The sequence below is a fragment of the Triturus cristatus genome, chromosome 2_1, assembly GCF_964204655.1.
Source record: "Triturus cristatus chromosome 2_1, aTriCri1.1, whole genome shotgun sequence".
NCBI lineage: Eukaryota > Metazoa > Chordata > Amphibia > Caudata > Salamandridae > Triturus > Triturus cristatus.
The window spans coordinates 772,232,624-772,257,168 of NC_140581.1; the positions used below are offsets into that span (position 1 = coordinate 772,232,624).

Sequence of the window (24,545 nt, forward strand, 5' to 3'; positions counted from 1 at the left end):
TTGTGTTTGGAGGATCCTTCATTGGACAAATCTATTGAAATTGCACGGCGTATCAAAAATACACCACAATATGTTAAGAAATTGAAGTACGATCAAACAAAAGGAAAGTCTGATGATTTGGAAGGGAATGGAATCAGACTGGTGACACAATTGGCACAAATGAAATGTGGAATGTATAACAAGTTCAATACAGGAAAAATGTGTCCTGATGATAGAGGTAAACAGCTCTATAGATGTGGCAGTGCAAACCACATGGCAGAATCAAGTTCTTGTCCTGCTGCCAAAGTTAGATGCTACAGTTGCAAGAAAGGGGGACACTTTTCTAAGGCTTTTAAATTGTGAGTAAGGAAGAATGGCAAGCAAAATGTGAATTGGGTTACTGAGCAAGATGGGTCAGATGATGATGAAGCAGGATGTATCAATGATGAAAGTGTGGAAGTCATGCAAGTATGTGACATTAAGGCGCCTCATTACGATGTCGTTCGGAAAGCCTTACGACCGAATACTTGTCGAAATCATTTCTGACAGACTCGGGTTCGGGGAGTCTGACCGACCGATTACGATGGTTGTTTGGCAGGACTCCCATTGATTTCTATGGGAGCCTGTGTTCTGACCAACAACATAGGCTCCCATTGAAGAAAGGGGTGGTAGCGGAAAACCTTGTACCCTGTGACAGGCACCCCATGATGCCTGGCACACTGTGCATGGTGGTAAAGAGGGGTCCCATGGCTACCCCCACAGGCCCCAACCAAAGGCCTCTGGGAGAAGAGGGGCCTGCTACTGGCCCCCAAATTCAGTTCCATGTGTCAGACAAACCATGTCGGAAAGGCTGTTCTAATCCGACATTGTAAGACATCGGTCGGAAATGCTGTTCATAGAGCTGTACGATTCTGCTCCGACCGACACAGAGTCTACAAATGCTGGTCGGAACCGAGTCGGGCAGACCGAATGAATACCTACCATCATAATCGGTCGGTCGGAAATGTTTTCATGTTGGTCGGAAACATGGGTTCCGACTCGGATTGAAAAATCTGAGTGCCGTTTAGGGCCTTTCCGACCGACATCGTAATGAGGCCCTAAGTCTCCTGTTGGGACTGAGTACAGTCCACCAAAGTGTGAGGGGACCGTGAATGGAAAACAAATTTGGATGTGGGCAGATTCCCGTTCACCTTATGCACTTGTTGATCAACCATTGTGGGAGAGTGTGTGAAAATGTGAATTTTTACCAACAGATGTAGAACTGGAAGGGTATTATAGGGGTAAGTTACCAGTGATGGGATATTTCACAACTCAAAACGAATTAAAAAATAAATGCACTGTTGGTAGAGTGTATGTAGTAGAAAAGAGCTAATCTTTGCTGGGTTAAAAAGAACAGCTCATGTTGGGAAAGGATGTGGCACTGTGGCCAGAGCTGCTGATGCAGGAGCTGGAGATCCGGGTTCACATCTCAGTGTTGGCTCAACATCCTGTGATTCTGGGCAAATCACTTAATCTCCCCTGTGCCCATGAACAGCGCCTGGATACTCTCAAGGGCGATACGTCGAACTATATAAATCTCCAAATTATAATTATCTTTTCGTGCTGTCTGTAGTTACATTATTTTTATTTGTAACATGTGAAGAATTGCTCTTTAGAATTAATACTACCATTTCACAAATTCTTTACCATATTTTTTGTAATCCCTTTCAGAAAGAAGACAAAAATATCAGAGATTCTACTGGTTTGAACAGCACAAACGAAAACCAAGCAACTATAGATAAAGCTATAAGCAAACATATCACTCCGATTACCTTGAACTCCACAACTAAGAACAACCCTTTGTACCAGGAATACTCTGTGAGTGAAGGATTGGAAGAGAAGAAAAAACAACCTTCATGGACTATTAAAGAATATGATGAGCAGTCAGTACATCCCCACTTGGCACAGTATTTAAAGGTACAGTACTATTTAGCTATTCTATATAGCACTTAATTTAAAGAAGTCACTAATATTCAGACACTGACACAATAGAGCATGGTCAAGGAAACTGTGGCTAAGGTGCTTTGAGGTATTTGGTAATGACTGTTACTAGCACTACTGGGGCTTAACAAGGTTATCTTCATACTGTAGCGCTCGATACCAATGTTTATGGAAAAACTTGCGGGTATACTCTCAAGAACGTGAGCTAAACATCACCAAAAATGCTAACGCAACTATACACATCGCAGCCCATCGTGGCAAAATAACCCTGTGTTAACGTGAAATTCACAACACGGTGGTAGCATGCGATATTCTGTCGAAAACGCGGCCAATGTCCGTGATACAACCACCCCGATGGATATAAAAACACAAACCACCTCACCAGAAAATGTGCGATGAGCCCATTCGCGATGCGGAAAGCAGGGATAAGCACCGCCCGGACCGCGAAACACACGGCAGGCAGGAAAAAGCACAACAAAAGCCTGAAAAAGTAAGAGAGACCAAACAGAAAACAACAGCCAACCACAATGGAGGCAACCCGAGCCAGCAGACAACCCCACCAAACCCATTGGCAACAAAACATTGTACATGGCCGGCCATCTTGGACAAGATGAATGCAGCCTGAGAGGGGAGGAGGACAATGTCAGAAAACAAGAACTCCAGCAATGATGCAAATGGCACAAACAAGCAGAAACACCCCAACAACAAGAAGGCAGCAATGCACTCCGGAGGTAGGAGTCCAGCGCCACACCATGAGCTGGATGACATGGAGTAAATTGTGTCCACCACACCAGTCTCGAGATGGTGGCAGGACTCGGGGACCGGAAACTGCACCAAATAACAGACACAACAGCAACAGGGAGAGGAACCAGCAGGGACTTGGGGATGGGGAGATGGATACAATGGCACACATGCACAACTAAGCACAGCACAACAGCAGACAAACCATGCCCAATAGTAACAACACCAACCAGGAGCACAAGTCACACAACCTGGCAATGTCACACCACTGAACAAGCACAGAAGTGAAGACAACACCACCTGAAAGGGAGAAGGGTGAGTCAAATCAGAGCTGAAGGGACATCTCACACACAATGCAACACACACACATAGGAAGCAGAGCACCCCAAAATCGAACACAATATGGTACAAACACCAACTTGTGCACAACCAAACACAGGACACAAGTGCACCCGCCTGTGGCCGGTAAACGGCCATACACATCTGGCAAAGCACGAAACAGAGACATGACAATGCACAAGTACAAACACACAGTCCTGATGGGGTAGCAATGCATGTAAGTCAGGGAGCCAGAGAGTCCGTGACACACACATTGGCATACAAATCAAGACAGAACACAGAAGGAGACAAGTGAAAATGTGGAACCTTTATCAACAAGTGCGAGTCAGTACGGCCAAGAGAAGTGACACGATATGCAGACAATGGCAACAGCATGTCTGAATGAGGAATGTAGGAAAGCGCCCATGTCCACCTTGGGGTAGTCCCTCACCAACACAAGTCAGTGCCAACCCGCGGTGGTTGTCCGTGCCTGGAACATGAGTCCTGGCCAATGCAGCCATGTCCACTGTCATCTTGGTACATGTGACCATATCCACAACATGCAACCATGTGTCAGGACACGTGCAATGGCTCACATCCAGTTGTGGCTGCAGGTACCTTGTCACTCGTCCATGAATGCGAGTGCAGCTGCGTAGGCCAACATCTCCAATGAGCGATCGGCGTCCACCACATCTGACATGTCGTCAACGTAATCCATCAGCTGACCCCAACAGATGTGCTGACTCCAACCACTGGACCCAATGTGCACCAAGTTCAATCGTTTAGTGGCTGAAAGTGCTCACTGCACACGACGACTCGTGCAATCTCCCAGGTCTAGTTTCCAGCCTGCATGCCAAACATCCATGCATGCCATAAGCGGTCATCCTGGTGACACTCCTGGTCATGGGCCAACAGGGGGCGCACACACACGTTGTAATCCAGGTCAGCTACCATCACGTTGGAGAGGCAGACATTCATGGACCACTCGAATATGCGCGAGTGACAATGCAACACAGGCTGCACGCAGGTAACGTGCACAAGGCGGAAGCTCAGCCGGTAACTGATCCGCAGCACTGCTAATGGCAGTGCCCCCAGTACATGCAGCAGACGTGCACGGTACAGCTCCACGTGACTGGAGTCGAGCATGTGTCCGGGATGATCTGTCATTGCGTCAGTGGCTCTGCTTGAAGCGGCACTGGCTTGCCCCCAGACAGTCCGGTGGATGAAATGGCACAGTGTCTGTGTGCAACGGGTGCAGGCCTTGGGTGGGGTGGGTGTACGTGTGAAGGTCATTTCATGCACGCCAACTACGTCCAAGGACTACTGCGTGTGGGATGTGTACATGTTGGTCTCACGTCGGGCAGTGCGTAGTGTGTGAGTCACAAGCTAATGCTATCGTATCTGTCAGGGGGTGCTGGGCACATGCAAGTTCCTGCTCGGAGCTGCAGATGTGCTACCGCCTGATAGTACGGACAAAGGACCTTTCATCCCTACAGCAACTTCACCAGCTGCATGCCTACAGGAGATGTACAGAGGCCAGTCGTGGGTGTGGTGGCACGTCTGCGACCCTGGGAATCATGGATGATATGCCCAGCATGATGCACATGAGCGGACTCACTGTGTGTCACGTTGCCACACAGCTGCACCTCCCTGCCACAGGCACCCACACTTGTGTGCACTGCACGGTTGCATCACGTGCATTCCTACGGGACACCATTCTAATGCCTGTCCGCGCATGTCCAGCGCCATGCCAACAACATCGCGATGCTGGCCTTCGAAGGTGTGCGCCCACTTGGGTGTAGGCCAATGGTCCGGACAGGGCGGACACAGGTGTTCTGCCCATGGCTGGCTGGGATCGCGCTGCGAATGTGGCCAGGCAACAGACTCATGCATCCGCACGACTGATACTCATAACACCTGGCATGCATGTGCCAAGACCCTGAGCGTTCTTGCGCTCCTACATGTCCCCATGCCTGTGGGCCCGCGCTCCTAGTGCATGCCACATTGTAACATTGTGTACTGTGGCCCTGGTGGCGACAACAACCCAAAAAGAGACACACTTACCACACTTTCTGCACCGTGCCAGGTCTGGACCTTGCCCTGCCCCCCAGCCGAACCAGCACACGTAGCCTGTGCATGCAGGTGGGTAGGTGCGGGGCTACATGTCCAGGGTCACTGCCAGCGCTGAGGTGACATGGCAACATTCACATAAGACAGCACACTGTGATGTTGCAGGGCCCGTGCCCATCATGCTGACACAATGAACACATGGACATACTTGCTCAGATGGTGGAAATGGCTACGGGCACGTGCACACGGCCTCATTTATTATCAGGCACACTTACCGAGTGACACTTGTGTTGGATGTGTGTGGGGTATGTGCACACCAGCCGGCAAGGGCTGCCTGGTGCAGGCAGAACTCGACAATAGTGTACATCGTAAAGGACACAACCATTCAACCATAAAGGCCCCATGATTAGTGCTGCATAGAGTTAGTAGCCCCGGATGCACTGCCTCCTGCACGGGCCTGCCGTCATGGGCCGCTGACTTGCGGTGCACTGGGGCAGGGTCACGAGTGCAAAGCATGTTCACCGTATGACAAGGGGCCTTGTCGCGGAGTGTCTCGATGGACAGTGGAAGGTCTACCCCCAGGGCAGGATGCAGAGGGCAGGCCCACTTTGATACAGTCACTATGGTGGAGATGAATGGAACAGACACATGTCGGACACCAAGTCTGGTCCAAACAGAAGAAGATGCAGAAAACCACCAGGCCATGGGCTCTGCGTCACCAAGGTCCAACCAGATGGTGCCCATGACTCATTGCACACAGAGTTAGTGGCACCAGTGCTGTTAGGGGAAGCCGCCTGCGATGAGGCGTGTCCAATGGTGTGGATTCCTCCACATCCTACCCAAGACACAGATCCACATGTGTGACCTACTGGACTGCAGTGTAGGCCTGAGGCAGCGGTCAGCACGGGCCATTCACCGAGTGTCGCCGGCATAGGTTGGATGCTCTCACTGGCCTGCGGAGTTCAGGTTCAGTGGCACCACGGGACGCGGACTTACCGTTAACAGGGTTGATGGCACCAGGTCAGTTGATAGTGTTTGGTCACCTCCATGACTGTGACGCAGCTTTCATCCAGACTGAGTCGCATCTTCCTCTTACTCCACTCCGTGCGACCATTGGTGTGGACTCTGCCATTTGTGATTCGCGCCTAGGTGCTGGATGTGGGACCTACTGGTCCCTCATCCACGTGACGCTGGCTGGCTTTGAACAGGGTTAGTGGCACCACGTGTCACTGGCTGGCGTTGAACAGGGTTAGTGGCACCACGTGTTGCCAGATGGCGTTGAACAGGGTTAGTGGCACCACGTGTCGCCGACTGGCATTGAACAGGGTTAGTGACACCACATGTTGCAGGCTGCCATTGAACAGGGTTAGTGGCACCACGTGTCGCAAGATGCCCATATGGAACTATGCCTCACTGATCAGGAGGGGTCTGGTGCTGTGGCCACTGCCCTGGCTTTGGGGTCATTGCCATTCAGGACTCAGGACACAGTTTCACATATGAGACCTACTGGGCCGAAGAGGACGCCGGTGTAGTATGTGAATGAGGAAGGAGTAATGTGGGCCAGTGTCGGGGGGCCAGCGATGGTCTGGGAGGCTGCCAGGGTCGCGGCCCTCGGGCTTGGAGCTTGCGCCTGCACATGGTGGGCCCTCCGTGACACATGCCGGTGTCGGCAGGTGATCAGTGTGGCCTGGCTGCGCAGGGGCGGGCCTGACAGGTTCAGGGTCCAGCGGGCCGGGGTACTGCAGGCGCACAAGATCGCAGGCAACTCCGCTCATGAGGACGGCATCGGCCTCGTGGCGTGGTGAGAGGTGCCACCCTGGCAGAGACGTTGGGCTTTCTGGAAGAGGACCATGCCCAGGGCTATGTGCTTTTTTTTCACGCCCCTACACTGGCCTGGCGTACGCCGAGCCATCCCACTCTACTCACGCTTACGGGGGGACATAACAGGCAACATTTCCGCAAACTCTCCCACTGGCTGAGGTGACATGGTTGCATCCACTTTCCACTACACTCCATACACCTGAGGTGTATGTCGCCATGGATATGGGTATGTTCTGCATACTGAGGTCTGTCCAGCACATCTCCGCCACTCTTGGCATTGTGTACTTTCCCAATCATGGTTGTCCTGCCCCCTTCACACATGCCTGGTTGCCACTTCTCCCCACATTCGGCAAGTGTGTGGCTGAGGTGCCATGGCGTTGATGGCTCATGTTCAAGGCTTGCCCAGGTTACCATTGTGAGTTGTTCTGTCGTGTCTGGTGGGTGGGAATGTTGTTTTGCATGTTGGGTTTGATTTTGTGATATGTACATTGCCAGAGTTGTGAGTTGCATGGTTGTGGAGTAGTGGTGAGTGGGGTGTTCCTTTGGAACTTGCCAAGGGGCTGTGCGTTTCCCTTGGTGCCATCCTGGGAACGCTGGTTGCTGATGGACTGTCGGAGGATGGAGGAATCATGCACACTGGCTGGGTATTTGGAGGCGACATTGGTGGAGGTCCCACGGTGTTCGGTTGTTGCCTGCACATTGTGACACATGTGCTTTCTGTTGCAGTGATTGTGTGCTGTGTCGGCAGGGGTCACAGGTATGACATGTGTGCTGTTGATTGTCCCCAACATGTGCGTGCATCCAGCTATGGCAAATGGCCCTAGCTTGGTGTCCAGCGGATCCTGCGCATTGTGTTGGACATATAGGGACTGGTGTACCAGGCTGATGGTGATGTCCAGGACAGGTGTGAGGGACTTGGATGTGGCTGGCTGTGTGACTCCTCCAACTCTGGTGGGTGTTGGCTGGAGGGTACCAGGGGCCAATAAGTGCAGCACAGCCAGCTGCTTTGTGTGGGGTGGGATGTTGTTGGTCAGGATGCGTACGATGGTTGTCCTTTTGCGCCTGTAGTGGCCAATGACATTGTCAGGTGTTGGGTCTGTGAGGCTGATGCGTTTCCTGGGGTCCGCTGTCTTTGTCTGTGCTGCCTCTGTGGTGGTCCGGGAGGGGTTTTCCAGGTGGGGGTTGTGGTCCTGGGGTAGTGGTAGTGGGTGTTGTGGCCCTCTTTGTTGTCCTGGCCTCATGACCAGTGGCTCCATGGCATCATTTGCCCTTCCGATGTGGCTGTGCTCCCTTTTGTGGTGCAGGCTGTGGTCCGACTTTGCACCAGGTCAGAGCAGGTGTTATTTTCCTGCTGCTAACACGCCTTATCGCCTGTTTTGTGTTTGTATCGCAGTTCTGGCTGGTTGTTGTGAATGTTGTGGAGTGGTGTTGTCGCGGCTTTTGGCACGGGAACGCCTATTCTGCATCTCATTAGCGATAGTTGCGGGAGTCTTCTGTGGCGATGTTTTTTGCGGCTGCTATCGCAGGTAAACTGGTGGTGTGGGCTGTTAACACCAGCTTGTGAATGGGGCGATACATTTATCGCAACTTTGGCTGCGATAAAGTGCTGTTAACTTGACGATAGATCCTTGCGAATATTCCCCTTGATATAAAATTGAAACCTCATTATTATGACAGTCAGAAATGTATAAGAAAAACTCTAACATGATAACCTATGAGTACGACACATCAAACTGTGGGACTGAACGCTGAAACTAGGGCTACTAGGAAATCTGAAAACAAAGCATTTTCAAATTAAAAATAAAACATGTCCTTCAAGGTGCCCCTTACTTTCTTACCTTTCATTCGCCTCACACTTTTCCCTTGTAGGACACAGAAATACCAAAGACAAAATAAGTACATAAAGGTGCCGATTCGGATCCTGGAGAAACCGGGTACGAACCGTCGGTCGGAGTGTTTTCTCCGTCCGACTCGTACCCGGGAAAAAAACATTACAAACATGCAATTACGATTCGCACGGAAACACCATTTCCGTACGAACCGTAAAAAACACCGACCGACGAAAATATCCATACAAATGTGATCCGGGAAAGTGCCGACGTGACGTTGGGACGCATTCAGGCTGCGTCTCACGAACCAGGAAGTACGATTTGAACCGACAGCAGTCCGGACGGCAATATTTTTACAGCACCCAAAAAGCGACGGAAAAGCTAAGTACGCCGCGATGCCAACAGAATAGAGGGCCCGGTACGTGCCGTACCCCCCCGCCCCCGTATGTACGCCCCGAACACCCCTCCAGCCCCCGCATGTACGCGCCGAACACCCAGCCCCCCCCACGGAAGTATTGCCCGAACCCCCCCGTGTATGTACGGACCGTACCCCCCCGTGTATGTATGGACCGTACCCCCACCCGTGTATGTACGGACCGTACCTCCACCCGTGTATGTACGGACAGTATCCCCACCTGTGTATGTACGGACCGTACCCCCACCCGTGTATGTATGGACCGTACCCCCGTGTATGTACAGACATACACGGGTGGTGGTACGGTCCGTACATACACGGGGGGTACGGTCCGTACATACACGGGTGGGGGTACGGTCCGTACATACACGGGGGCTGGGGGTACGGTCCGTACATAAACGGGTGGGTTCGGCGCATACATGCGGGGGCTGGGGGGTTGTTCGGCGCGTACATGCGGGGACTGGGGGGGTGTTCGGGGCATACATGCGGGGGCTGGGGGGGTGTTCGGGGCATACGTACTGGGGCAGGGGGGGTACGGCACGTATGCGGGCACATGTCTCCATGGTTGCTATGGGAGTTTGGTCCGTACGGTGGTTTTTCCATGCAGTTGTAACATCGGACGCCCGGTACGGATCGTACTTGCGCGCTCTGACTTGAGTTTTCACATTTGTACGTAAAATCGTCCGGGGACGTGTCGGAAACGTTTTCCGACCCGAGGATGTGTGGGGGAATTTTCCCAATACGATTCGTATGGACTTTTTCCCATACGAATCATACTTGCCAGTTTGTACGGTACTGGTACTATTCGTACGGAAAAAAATCCGGATACGATTCGTACGGGGACATTTTTTCCAGGATCCGAATCGGCACCAAAGTGTGAAAAAGGCTTACCAGCTAAATAACATATTTTTTACAAGTATGATGTAAGCGATATTTAATCTGCACATGGGGTTAAAGTATGATGGCTACCAAAGACCACATTTAAATTCTTATATTTAAAACAGGTAGCAGCTTGCAGAGAAAGTTGGCTGCATCATTTGAAGATTAGTGCAAGGGGTCAACAATCATTATGTGACGTAAAAAAGCAAAACTAGCAAATAATTTGGTAAATTGTTTGTGGTTGGAAATCTTAAAAAATGCAACTATATGGCCAAACCATTATTCAGCATTTGATGGGAGAAGCGCACAATCCAAATAACTGCAATAAAGCAACATTAGCAGCATAAGCAATTCTCAGTTTCGCTGGTGGCTGGAGCAATAACATTATAAAAATGTTCAAAAACATTTCCATAGTTTGAAGTATTTATTTTCAGTGGTGAATCAGAAATTAGCCAGTGTAGCATAAATGGCAACTTCTGCAAGCACACTATGTAACCTCCCCATCTATGCTTTTGAAATCCATAAAATTTAGGTGAGAGTAACATAATTTACAATTGCCTATGCCTGTAGGAGAAACACAAACTTAATTGGCCAGTTGGTCAGTTAAAAACTCCCCATCTGCTAAATGTGAAAAACAAACTGGAAAAACTCTCCCACGCCTTGTTTCTTTAAAAGCAAATGGCAGACTGAGGGTGGAGAGTGAATAAAAACCTTAGCACATGAATGTCCTTGCTAATGCATCCTAATCTCACCCCGGGTAGCAGTGGTTGAAGGGCAGGAAATTCTGGGGAATGGAGGGTTCAGGCAATACAGTTAAAAGATTTACTAGCCAAGTCCGCTTTTGCCCCAAGGCGAATGTTCATCCAAATTCAAAGTAGGGCGGGCATACGGCAAGGGTGTGTGTTAGCACCAATTTTATTTTCCCTCTTTATTAATGGGGTAGTTCACCATTTGCAATCGATACAGGCTTACGCCCCGAGGGTGGCTGGTCGTCGGATTCCTGTATTGTTACATGCGGACGATGCAGTACTACTAGCACAGACCCCACTAGGCCTCCAGTGACTGATGGATGGTTTCTCAGATTTTATTACACAAAGGAGAATGATAATCAACAAATTGAAAACATTGACCATGATTTGCGGGGCCAAACAGAAACCTTGTAAAACCTTTTTTATTGATAGCACCCCAATACACACAGTGAACTCCTTATGCTACCTTGGTATTTTATTTTTAGGAAATGGCACATGGATCCAACATATTTTAAATAACAGAGCTAAAATGAGCAGGGTTAATAAATGGATTTTTAAAATCCTCCTCAAAATTAGGAAATCGACCAACCAATGAAATGGTAGCCATTTATAAAGCTAAAGGAGTAAGCACAGCCCTCTATAGGACAGGTCTTTGGGGTTACACTAATAGCTCGGCCCTGCAAACTGAAGAAAACTGTTTCTTAAAACGTTTGTTGTATTTACAATTCTCTGTTTCAAATACCATTGTACATCATGAGGTGGGGCTTCAACTTTTAGCAGATTCTTTAATGGCTGGACTATTGCTATTATGGGCCTCAATTTGGAGACGGGAAGAGATGGCTTTTACCAGGTCAATTATTTTAGACTGTTTAAATTTGAATAATGTGCTGAGAATTCCGTGATTATCATATATTAACGCCACAGTAGGATATTTGCTGAATCTATCAGTACGGTAGGACTCTGCAAAAATAACAAGAGATCAAAGACTCCTTCTTGCAACAAAGGAGGGACCTTAGAGTTGAATAAACCGACCGTTGCCTTATACAAATCTTTTAATATAAAGGAGGGAGCTAATAACTATCTGTCATATGTGACCTATATACAGCACCGTTTTGTTCTACTGAGTTTGAGATGTGGCATTGCTCATTACCTTGTCGCATTTCCTAAAATGAAGTCCCGTCCATCGGATTTGGTACCATGTCCGTGTGGCAACGAAAGTAAACAAAGCACATTGCATTTTTATTATTCTGTACTTCTTATCGTAATTTTAGATGTTTTTATCTTAAACTTTTGTTTGTTGCCCATAATATCAGGTCACATAAACAAGCTATGAAATTCTTGGTGACATTAGAGGATCCGCTAACATGTTACAAAGTCACCCTGTTCATCCTGTAATCGATCAACTCAAGGAAAAGCATTATATTATAATTTAGGAAATGAATTGTTTTTAATAATTGAAACTGTAAACCAGATGTTTATTCTTTTAGATGTATTTTGTTGTCTGTACTTTTATGGCTGTTTTTTCTTTCAATTGCCGAATAAAGATTTTGAATGAATGAATGACTAATGCCGTGACTTACTCTTGTAGATCTTCTGTCTTTCTGCTGAACTCCAAGAGCAAGACAGGGGTAGTATTGGTTTACTCCTGAAATTCAGCAATAAGTAAAGAGTACTACAAGAATAAATTACATGTAGTCAAATAAAGTCTTTGTGACTGGGGCCCTGTAAAATTTATTATCTGAACCAGGTTCATTAAAAGCACTAAAATAGCCCAAAAAGGCTAAAGGCAAGCTGTTTCAAAATAAGTCAAAGGAAGTTATTGTTCTCATAGAATTCTATTGAAATCAATGTTATCCGATGGGGAGCAGTGAAAGTATCTGACACCGGCGTGATTTGGAGGGCATTGCATGGGCGCAAGTCCTTTTAGTAGGGTTTTTTTCAACCTTACCTTTCTCTGCCCCCATTTACTTACTGCACTTTAATTCATCATCAGGTACACAAGGGCCTTCCGACACTGAGCTGCAGCTCATCCCATGGAGGGGGAGGGACAAGACAATAGGAAGAGTAATTAATGGGTCTAACATTGATAATATGATTTGGAAAACATTTCACTAATCTAAATAAAGATTCATGAGTTCCCAGGAGTGTCATGTACTATTACTTAGCCTGTGGATTTAGGAGAGTGTTGGTAATTTAGACTTTATTTAAATGTTAGAGGCTATCAGAAATGAGTCACTAGGTGGGAACTAAACATTTCTACTACTTTGAGTGCAGCACATTATTGTGTATCTTCTGCACCAGATTAATATATTATCTGCTATTTTAAAAATTGAACTATTTAATAGATCAATTTCTGTACAATATTATCATGTTTATTTTGCTCCGGACAACATTCATGTGACTATTGTGACCTGTACGAAAGAAAGGAGATGGATCATGTCAATTGCAGTGCAGAAGGACCGAGGAGGGTTAACAGGTCTTAATCTTCAAAACTGTTTTCAAGGTTCACACAGGGTAGAAGGAATCCTTATACATTATACCCTGTGGTTTTAATCGTAAAGGCGCTTTTAGTTAACTACTCAGTAAAAGTAAGAAAAAAACTGAAGAGATTAACTGAATTTGTACAGTAATCCTCGGGCATGTGGTACAGTACAAGTGTAATGCAAACCTTTATAGATATATGCTCAATGGAGTTGAAGCGATCTCTCATTGTCTGCACAGATACAAGTGGGTCATGTGCTCCAGAAAAAACTACTATATTTAAAGTTAACACATGGTATAAGGTTGAGGGAGGCAGAGCGTTATCACTAGTACGCTCAGCTGCTCTTCAGTGCCTGTCATGTGCTCAAGTTAGGCCCAATAGGAAATACAATAATTCTTGCATACACACAAATCTTTTTCCTAACGTTGTCTTCTCTTTGCCACATTCAAGTTTGACTCACTTTTTGCATTTGTGATACTTGCATTGGTTTTTGCAGAAATACCAGCCTTGCAAACACAGAACACTTTGTGATGGTCCTATCACACTGCCTTGGCATTTGATGCACTTGTTTAACACAAATGTGTTTTATTTTTACATCCATATGGCGACACAGCTATCTGTAGAACACAAACAATGGTTTCCCGATTACAATTTCGACTCGAGGAAAGGATGCCTTTTCCTATATATAGCCTTTCGTTTCTAACAAAAGAAGAGGCAACACTTCTGCTAATCTCGAGGAATCCCTGCATGCTGAAGCTTCCACCTACCAGCTGACTGACATCCCCATGAATGGTATCCAGTTCTTGACCAAGACTAGGTCCTACACTCTTACTCACCCGGAAAAGCAGTTAGATCATCCAGAAGGGGGTTTTCATGGCAGATCCCACATTCACAACCTCGACACGTAAAGTTAGGGTTAGCTTCTTAGGAGTATGCTCGATAGTTATGATCTTTTATATGTATGCATATGTAACTTGTCTCAACACGATGGTGGAACTCTTTGTTTTGTTTTCTGTTTTGACAATTATTATCACTTTTATCTGCTTCTGTCATTATTGCAGCTCATATATTCTATAAAAGCAAAAGAAAGCACGAGTGACTGAGCAAAAAATTGGAATTTGGCACCACGGTTTCTGAGGGACCAGAGTCGTCATGTTCAGTAATTGCCAAAACTGTTTGCTCCCTGTTCAGGTTGATGTGGGGTGGCAGTGCCACTGTGAGCTATCCGTATGAGGGCCACAATATTCTATGGGGACACATGGAATCAGTCTGGCATCATCCTAAGTTTATGTTGTCCACAAATGCGCAGTTCCTACTGATTGGTGCAAACTACACAACATGCCTCTGGTTCATTAACAATTTATACAAGGTAGTAGTGGTTTATTATTCGCACTGCATAGAAGACACTATGTATATGGTGGGTATTAGTAAAATTGATTGGTATACTCATAAATTATGGGGCTCATGGGTTTAGCAACACCTTAGTACCCAAGGCGCTTGTTACAGTTCAGGTCCTGAGACCCCAACCGTATATAATATTGTTGAGACTGGCAACCTAACCACTCAATATGTATTACACAATTGTAAAGTCCAAACACAACACATATTAAAGTAGAAACAGGGTTTATTCAGCACATCTGGTATATTCGTATTCATCTGAACAATCCATCTTTACAGGTGCTTGGTTCAGAAAAACAGCCGACACGTATTTCATCACAAACCTGACTTTTTCAAGGCTGTGAAATTCATAACATGAGAACATACAATTAAAATGTAATTCAAAGTTATATTGATTCAGAAAGTGACAGATCGGGATATATAGAATTGTAAAAAAAAATGTGGAAAGGTCAAGTGAAGTGATGAGATTAGGGATGAGTCATAGTGCAAAAGTGATACCCAAGTTAATTAGTGCAAAATTGATATCCAAGTCGATTAGACCCAGATATCAAGACATGAAAATAGTATTTAAGACCGACACCCATGAAACATGATGCTAGGAAGTTCACTATGTGAGTTTACTGTAGTTAGTCACAATGTGGAGCGAGGTGACGTTACATGCAAAAAAAGGGCTGATATGAGACCCACCATGTAGATTTAGGGTACTGTCCATAAAGGTGTGTATCTCGGTCCAAAGAATTAGTTCAAGTGCTCCATAAAGAAAAGGCAATGTATGGTCTTCTCCAGCATACTCAGAGAAAGAAGATAATCACACTAAATCATGTTTTTTAGAAATAAGGAAAAAGGATTGTAACCTAGTTGACAATTCAGGTGAAAATGTCTCTCCATAATAAGTAACAGTAATATATGAGTTACCAACCTCTGGAGCATATTCAACCCTCTTGTGATGCCTGAGAAGTCACTGTCCTTAAATCATCAGCTACAGAGGTCACTGTAAGCTCTGACAGGAACCTGTCACTCTCTCAAGCCTGGACAGTTTCTTCCTATGCTGGGAAGTTTAGCTACTTGTCTTCATACAGGGGCAGTTCTTCAGCCTCTACCTCTGATCCAGTGTTTAAGCCATGCCTCAATGGGAATAAAAGTGGAGAAACTCCCTATAATTTTCTCCAGTGTGGAACTTCATCTGCAGTGTTGCTAATGACGAAATTTTCCTATGGTGTACCTCCAGATTTGACTGTTTTTGCTTGCTGTAGATCTCTGTGCACTTTACTCCTGCTGGCCAGAGGTAAATTGCCTTTGCGAAAGGTAAATTTGCATACCTCTGATTAATATATTTAACTTACTTACAAGACTCTAGTATATGGTATGAAGTGTATCCAGGGCATGTAAGCTAAATCTCTCTAGGCTACTGCAGCACCCATTGTGAAAGTGCAAACATGACCACAGGTATACCAATTGTAGCCTGTCTGTGCAGTTTTAATCCAAAAATTCCACCGGTCAAAATAATAATAATAATGACTGGTGAAGTCAGATTTCGAATACATTTTAAATAGACACAAATATATTCCCTGCTCAAGGGGCTGGCGGCTCATCTGCACGACGTCTGTCACCTGGCAGCTGAATAACCCCTTAGATGAGGTGCGAAAACTGCACCCAGAACAAGACAAAGGCCCTGGGTGTAAGGAGGTGTGTCTGTTACTCCGGTACAATGACAATCTAGGCTGTGTCAAGGAATTTTATTTACTTCAAAGAGTCCTACCCTTTCACAGGCAAATGTTAGCACATACCTTGGGAGGAACCCTCCTTTGTTCCCCCCAGTCTGGCAGCCACTAACCCTAGAGCTGGTTTAGAGTGACCACAGAGGAGGAGCTGGTCATTTCCATACACGGACCTCACTGGGTGACCACAGGAGCACCGCACAGGGAAATAAAGGTTTTTACGCCTTGATTTTAGGTAGAGTGGGACACTGGGGGATTGTTTGCAGTAGGACACTCAGGAGATTCTGCAAAAGTGCTCAGGGTTAGCCCTTGGATCCTATATCCCATTGGTAAGGAAATGGCCAAGAGTTTGTCCCATCCACAGGTTGGTGCAAGCAAAATGTGGCGGCCCAGTCTCCTCCTCAGAACTCTTACTTTACATGTGGAAAAACAGAATAGAACGGGATTTGCTGTCTGTGACCTGAGAAGAGCATAGAACACTGGAACTGTTCTACCTCTTTATAGCCAGGACAAAGAAGTGGAATCCAAGGGTCATAAGGAAGACCTGTTCAAGCTACAGGGATATAACAAGTCAAAAGAGGTCTACAAATGCCAGCTGATCAGTTCCAACAGGACCAGCCCTGGACCCAGCTCCAGACCTCTTCACGAGTGAGTCGTGACCCCCAAGCACTGTCTCCAAGCTCCAGGACCATTGGATGGTGTCAAAGTGTTCTCCTTGTATTATGTCCTGAAACCTGGGACTTAGAGACTTTTTGGCCTCAAGAACCTCTGGATGACTGGAGCCAACCTGTCAAGCTGATTCGACAAAGGTGGGTTGCTCCTGGGGCAAAGATTCAGGTTGCCCCCTCTTGAAGCTTTTCTGCAGCAGTAAATCTGATTCAGCAGGGCCACTACAGAGAAGTTATTCAGCTTTGTGGAGCCCTCTTTGGCTAAAACCTGCAGCCTTGCTCCACTGGAAAACTCCAATCTCCAGAAAAAGTGATTAAATCTGAAAGTAGAAACCTTTACTGGGTGAAGGCACTAACAGGATCCTGCCAGTGATGGACCTTCCTTGCGTTCAAAATTCATATTTCTCCTGCTTTGAGCTTTCCTGCTAGAAGTCAATGACTTCACTGAGGTCTTGTCCATTGGCTATCTGGTGTCGAGGAGCCTTCCTTGGCCACAGCCTGCTACCTTGCCCTGCTTAGGGTTTTTGGCTTCCATTTCAGAGAACAAAGCCCAGATTCACTAAGATTTATCATCAAGTTTGAGTCACTTTTGTGAATGAGCCCGACAAAAAATCCTTTTTGACATTCACTAAGCCACACAAAGTAAGTTTGCTCAGCTTTGTGTGGTTTAGTAAATACAAAATGCCTTGGTTACTATGCATTGGGTAGGCGATACATGGATGGAGCTTGGGCATTCCCTGCATTAATCAATGTATTTTGATGCAAACTTAGACTTACAAAATGGTGTATCTACCCAACAGAGAACTAACTAGGAGAAATATCTTTATTTTTCCTTACTGTTTCCTGTTCCACATTCTGCAGCACAGAGGAATATGCCTCTAGGGGTGGTTTTTGGGCAGGAAAGTATTCCTTATTTCACAAAAACCATCTTTCCCATAACACAGGCACCAATTCACCATTGTGCAAGGGTCTCTGTGTTGGCACTAGACAACACACAGTGTGTCAGCGCTGAGAGAGAACAGAAGTACAACATATGTTAAGAGAAATGCTGCATTTATGCTTTCTCCCTCCCTCTCACGCAAAGCAGCACAGCAAGTTGCCCAACTGCATTGCGTGAAAGAATAGTAAATCTGGCTCCGAATATGAAGATAAAACTTCCTAGAACATGGTTTCTGTATCTGAGCCGTGCTCTATCGTGGTTGGCCATAACTTGCTCCTAGGTACTGGTCAAGCGCAGCCAGATGACTGCAGTTGCTGCTTAACACTCTTTGGTACTACTTTTATATTTAAACTTTTTTGCAGTTTTGGTGTCAGTTTGCTTACTAAAATTTACTCTATTTTTCTTAATTGGTTGTAAATATTTCTTCTGTTGTGTTGTGACTTAATTACTGTTTTTCTACTTCATAAACACTTTACACCTAACATATAAGTTAAGTCTGTCTGCTCTGTGACATAGCTACTAGAGGGTTGAGCTACGATTTATTTATTGACTTTAGTTGTTCACCAGTCAGGTTTTGGGTTATTACTTGAGGTGGGTACTCACCCAATCAACTGATTGCACAATGTCTTCACAAAAGGCCCAACAGGAGTATGAGGTTCTAAATCCAGAAGGCCAAAACTGTGAACAGTGCAGAAAGTCAGACCCCAATCAGCAACTCCTGGATGGATCCATATTCCAACCTGAAACTTGGCACTGGTGAAAGCAGTGTCGGATGTCCAAGGCCGGGAAGTGGTCTATAGCTACACTCCACTACAGATGGAGAGTTTATTAGGTGCACCCCGAATACAGCAGTCATGCAATCCACTATTGAAGGAAAAAAACTAGAGTACCTTTATCAGGTTCAAAGATATTTAAACCAATAAAGGAGACCAATAAAGGATTGGCTTGAACAGTGGTTCTCAACCTGTTGTCTGGGGATCCCTGGGGATCAGTGAGGCCCCTCAGGTTGTCCGCAACTACTTAGAAAATGAAATAACATTAACAGATTAATAAAGTTTACATGAATAAAGAAGCTAAATGTCCATTTGAAATTTTTAAAACATGAAATTGGAGGCTAAAAATTGAGTTAGTATCCTCAAATTGATTTGTGGGAGCAGTGCAGGTGCATCAAACAGAATATAGTATGGGTGATGAGTGGCATCAATTACATTTAGAAAATGTCCAACTTTCTATTAAAATTACAGTTTTGTATTTTTTTTTATTTATATGTGTACACAAACTAAATAAATTGTGTCATTATTTGTGTATTTGTTTGAGGAATGCTTTTTTCTGTATTTTGTGTATATATTTTTTGGTTTGAATCATCGACAATGCTTAGGCCAGGGTCCCTGGGTTCCAGTAATGATTAAGCAGGGGTCCCCAGAAGTCAAAAGGTTGGAAACCGCTTGGGTAGAATATTCTAAGGCGAAATCGAACATTCATATAAGTAGTGTGAGGTCTTTCATAACTTCTTGAATTGAATGTGTTATTTCTGCAACTTGATTAAAAGACCTGTGGTGAAATTACTGTTTTTTTGTGGCCAACTGTCCATCTTATTGAAGGAACACACAAATATAAATTATCTTTGTAAAAATTGAAAATAAGAGGCTCGATGTGAGTGTGGCTGCCTACCGTCCTTCAGCTCACTTTTTCAGGAGATATGCAGGCAACTAGATGTTTGGCAAAGGTTTCCAGAATTGAGGTTGGTGTTGAAATAAGTCGCAGAACATTCTAAAATGAGTGGATCCCAGCAGGTACATGTCAGATTATGAAAAACGCAGAAAATTTGAGGTGCTTAAGAAGTCAGCTTGAGAGGGAGTTTCATATGCAGGTAGGGCACTCCTTACATATATTTGAATTGCATTCTGTACATTTGTAATCGGTGGTGGAACCAGGTGGTTTGCATTACATTAGGAACAACAAACTGTTAAAAATGTGCCTCTTAATTTTAAATTACTTTCAGTAACACAAGCTGCACATTGCTTTCTCAATTACATTGCTGTTATCAAATAATCAATCACATTGAGAGAGCTTTGACTTCCTTCCAATTTACATGGTATCTTGAGTTGCAATTTTACTTTACAGGAATAATGGGTAGGTTTAAGAGGATATAATAGTAAACAGACAGATGATTATTCACAGATCTGCTTTAGAGTCTGGGGTGAGCTTCATAGATTTTGGAATATTTTTGCTCCCATAACCCCTCACAAGTCTCACAAAGGGATTTGGTAGTCCACATTCGTCAGGTTTTTAACAACCTATATAAGCCATATATGGATGGCCAGGCCCAACCATGGGTTGTATCACAGATACTGTACAATTTCCATGTGTGCGCAGGGTGTACCTTTTAAAATATGCGCCCGGCGTAAACAAGGAAAAGCACTGTATTAGAATGAATGCGCTGCCCCCATGGCAGCCGTGAACCAGCACTGCCCTGGGGACAGCCCGTTCATGTGGAAAACTGACCAGCTGCTTTGAAGCCGCTCCATGTTTCATGGCGTAGGCGGGAACCCGCCTGCACTTTGAAGGAGGATTAGAGAGCCCAGTGCAGGGAGGTGCAGTGAGTGACTGCACTCACCTGCAAGGGGATGTCTGGGGGTCCATGGGATGTCATCAGGGGGTGCACTGATAGTGCGCCACCTTTTAGGTGGCACACTGTCATTCTGTCTCCTGACAGCTTCTTTGCCTCTGCGCCTGCATCTATAATGTGGCGTGGGTAGAGAGGCAAAGAGATTCTCTCATTTGCATGGGGCCACACCCTCATGCAACTGAGGAAACGCCCTCTGATGATAGCACTGGCTCTTTAAGTGCACCAGTGCTGTCGGTATTACAGAAGGGGACGTGCAAGGTTCTGCAGCACCTTCTGTAATTCCAAAGTTCCCCAGGGACACGCAAAGCAGGCGCAAACACCTTTCGCACCCCCAGGGCACTTCCGTAATAAGGCCCCAGGACTTTCTGTTCATATTATTGGCCTGAGGTGATGATATCCTCCCTCAAGGAAGTAATGCATTTTTATTCAATTGTTTAGCGTTAAGGAGATTGCAGGGATGAACACAAATGTAGCATATGTGCTGTAAAAGTAGCATAACATTTTCCTTACTCTATGTGGTAGGATCAGTTGGATTGTAGGCTTCCATTCCATCTTCAACTTGTAAACTTGTAAACTTGGAAATTTATAGAGCGCAGTTGTTGCCCGAAGGCGTCCAAGCGCTAGGATAACCGTGACCTACAGAGAGCAGGGAAGGGGGGAAAAAAGAAAAGACAACGGTTTAGCAGGCAGATGTGAAAAGGTGGGTCTTCAGTTGCTTGCGAAACATAGTAAGGTTCTGGGTGGCTCTAAGATGAAGTGGTAGAGCATTCCAGGCCTTAGCTGCGTTGTACGTGAACGTCCTTCCGCCGGTTCTAGATCTTTTTATTCTTGGGACTACTGCTAAGAGAGTCTGGCTGGAACGAAGACTACGATTTGGGATGTAATGAGTGATCAGATCACGGGTAATGATAGGTCCCATGTCCCAGAAGGCTTGATGGGCTATACATAGCGCCTTGAACAGAACTCTCTGCCGGACCGGTAACCAATGGAGGCTAGTCAGTCCGGTCCTCACTGAGTGTCTGTGCGGGATTTTAAGTAGAAGGCGAGCTGCGCTGTTCTGTACAGTTTGCAGCCTCCGAAGGGTGTATTCTGGTGCACCCAGATAAAGTGCGTTGTTAAAATCAAGACGGGAGTGAATGAGCCCTTGAATGGCAGCCTGTTTGGCTTCCAGGGGGAGGAGGGGGAAGATTTTATTTAGCACTCTCAGAATGCCAAAACATGTGGCTGACAGTTTTGTGGCTTGGACATTGAAAGACAGTGAGCTGTCCAGCCATACCCCAAGACTTTTGATGGTGTTTTTTGGGGTTGGAGGCGGTCCTAGGCATGGGGGCCATAGGGAAGGGGGAAGTGCCGGCTCTGAGGGTCCTAGGAGCATCAGCTCAGTTTTTTCTCCGTTCAATTTCAGGGATGATGACGACATCCAGCTCCTCACTTCCTCCAGGCATTCTCTGAGCCCGCCTGGCGCAGTTCGAGATGCCTCCTGCGCCAGTGAGACCACCAGCTGCGTGTCGTCCGCATATGAGATGATTTTAACTCCAAATGGGCGGACAACACTGGCCAGTGGTCTCATATATAGGTTGAATAGAGCAGGGCTCAGAGAGGAGCTTGTGCTACAAACATAAAAGTTGGATTTTCTACAACACCCATAAACTGAGACTTAATTTCTGCCACATTGACTCCAGAGTAGGGTGAGAAAAAGCTGGTCAATAAGTAAGTATGAACACCAAACACAATTCTATGTACTTTTAGGGTTAAGATATTTTGATCATCTAGCAATCTATTTGCAGAAAACACTTGGTTACCTCTTCTGCTGGGTGACTATGAAATCCTGGAAGCCTCAGCATTATTTGGGTTTCAGCTGTTCTGTTATGGAACATGTAGCTAAAAGAATGGCTTTGTTTAGCCGTGAATTTTTGAGGATGCGAAAAACAATGGGAAAGAACAGCTATCTGATGGACCCAACAGGTCAGTTGCTGAGGATAGGAGGAAAAGAGTGACAGTGTTACAAATTGGGTACTTGTAGACAGTTCCTACAGATGGCTGCCATCTTCATGTAAAGCTATATAAGAGGGTATTGAAGGCCTTCGCCAGATCTAAAATAAAGATCATAGCTTCCCAATTATCTATTTTCATCTGGTGATTATTATATTTCTGCCCATGCATAGTTTCTGCTGGCCCTTATATACAGACAGCAGTAAAAAGGTGTGTCCTGGTTCAGCGTATAATAAGTCATCAATGTATAGCAGAAGGATTCTGAGACCTACACTGGGATTCAGTAACATCTATTTTGATAGACAGTTAAAAGTAGGCAAAACTATATGTAAAATATTTATTTATTTCATACAAAAGTTATTTTTCCAGAAAATGGGTTATTACCAGGTAAAGAAGAGTATTCTTCCCAAGTAATAAGGCCAAAATCTTGTCAGGTCCAAGAGACAGCTTCAATAAATAAACCTGAGCTAAACCTCTGGAAACAGATGGCACAAAGCAGAGAAGAAAGAGCAGACAGGCTTAACTTAAGGAAAAGTGTATACAGTATTTAACAGTAACAAAATAGTTTAGCAGTCAAATCACATCAAAATAAAACCCCCACAACCAATTTCTATAAAAGGGGTGCTTTTTAATTAGATGAATGTAATAAAAATGATTACAATCTAATAAGGGGAACTGGATATATGAATTTGGGTGAAAAGGGCCAAGAGAAAGAAAAATGTGTCAATCAGAAGGTGCTGTTTGTCATTGACCGGGTCCTGGGTATGATTTCAGGATGATAATAATGGAGCAGCAGCAGATTTATCCCAGTCAGTAAGATTGTATGTCCTGTCTTTGGCCTAGATTTACTAAGAGTTCATTTCTTCATTGCATCAACTGGAGAGAGCAGAACTGTGCCATATCTCCAAAGCAATGGCGCAGTTCTGGTCTCTTCATGAGCTGGTACACTTTGTGCAGCCATATGCCAATGGAGGCACCCTAGCACTGTAGTTCAAGGGTGTCTTTAGTTTGGTCTGCCTAGTTTATGTGCAGAAGGGGGTTTCTTCCTTAATAAAACTATGGGTCTCATTTATCAGATTTTTCTGTAGGGCAGCGCTGCAGGTCTTCCTGCTGCACTGCTCTATGGCAAAAGAAAAGGGCAGGAATGCACCGTATCTATCAGATATGGCACATTCCTGACCTTTTCATCTGTGCCTGCGAACAATGGGCTGCGGTGTGCCAACCCAGGTACCTTTCCACTATGGTGCAAGGGTGCCTACGTTGCAGGGATGATTATTTTGATACAGGAAGGGAAACCTTTCTGCACAAAAACAATCACAAGAGGCTTTTTCCTCTTGCTATGTGTGCTGCATTCTGCAGCGCACATAAAAAAAGGAAAAATTAGGACAAATAAAGATATTTCTCCTCGTTCTCCCTCCCTGGGGAGGATTACGTTTTTGGTTCTGACTCACAGTTATGATTTCTCATAAACCTGGGGCAGTGTCAAAAAGCCATGGTTGTTGCTGGGAACGTCCCTGCAACACCCATTGCATGCCCCTTTAATGCAGAAAACTGTGTTAAAGGGAACAATATTATGAGGCAGCATTAAGCCAAAAAAAGTGGCTTAGTGCTAAGGAGATATGTGCCCCAATGGCCCTGAGTACTCAAATTGAGTAGGCAAAGTGGTCCAGTTGTCTCTGGCAATAGTTGACCTTCCCAATTCAGCTCCCTCTAAAGGCAATTAAAATGGGGGCACCAGTACACTGCTGCTCCTGTCTTGTACCTTGTTTCAGCTCCCGCATCCTCTGATGACGTGTCTGTTCAAACTTAGCAGCCCAGTTAAGCTAGTAAAGCTCAGTCATTTAGAAGACCAATCCAGTGCCAGTTCTGAATTCGCTAGTAGGGGGGCACCATGCCTGCAGCCCAGCACTGCCGCCAAACACTTTACAGGTTGCCAC

At 45.7% G+C, this 24,545-nt stretch overlaps 1 protein-coding gene across 1 annotated transcript in view; it reads left to right on the plus strand.

Moving 5' to 3' along the window:
• Positions 1 to 24,545, plus strand: part of MINAR2 (membrane integral NOTCH2 associated receptor 2) — a 97,905-nt gene that overhangs the window by 72,570 nt on the left and 790 nt on the right. The window contains exon 2 of the mRNA XM_085640776.1: positions 1,690 to 1,935. Coding sequence (XP_085496902.1) covers positions 1,690 to 1,935 — 246 coding nt within the window. The remainder of the gene's footprint in view (positions 1 to 1,689; positions 1,936 to 24,545) is intronic.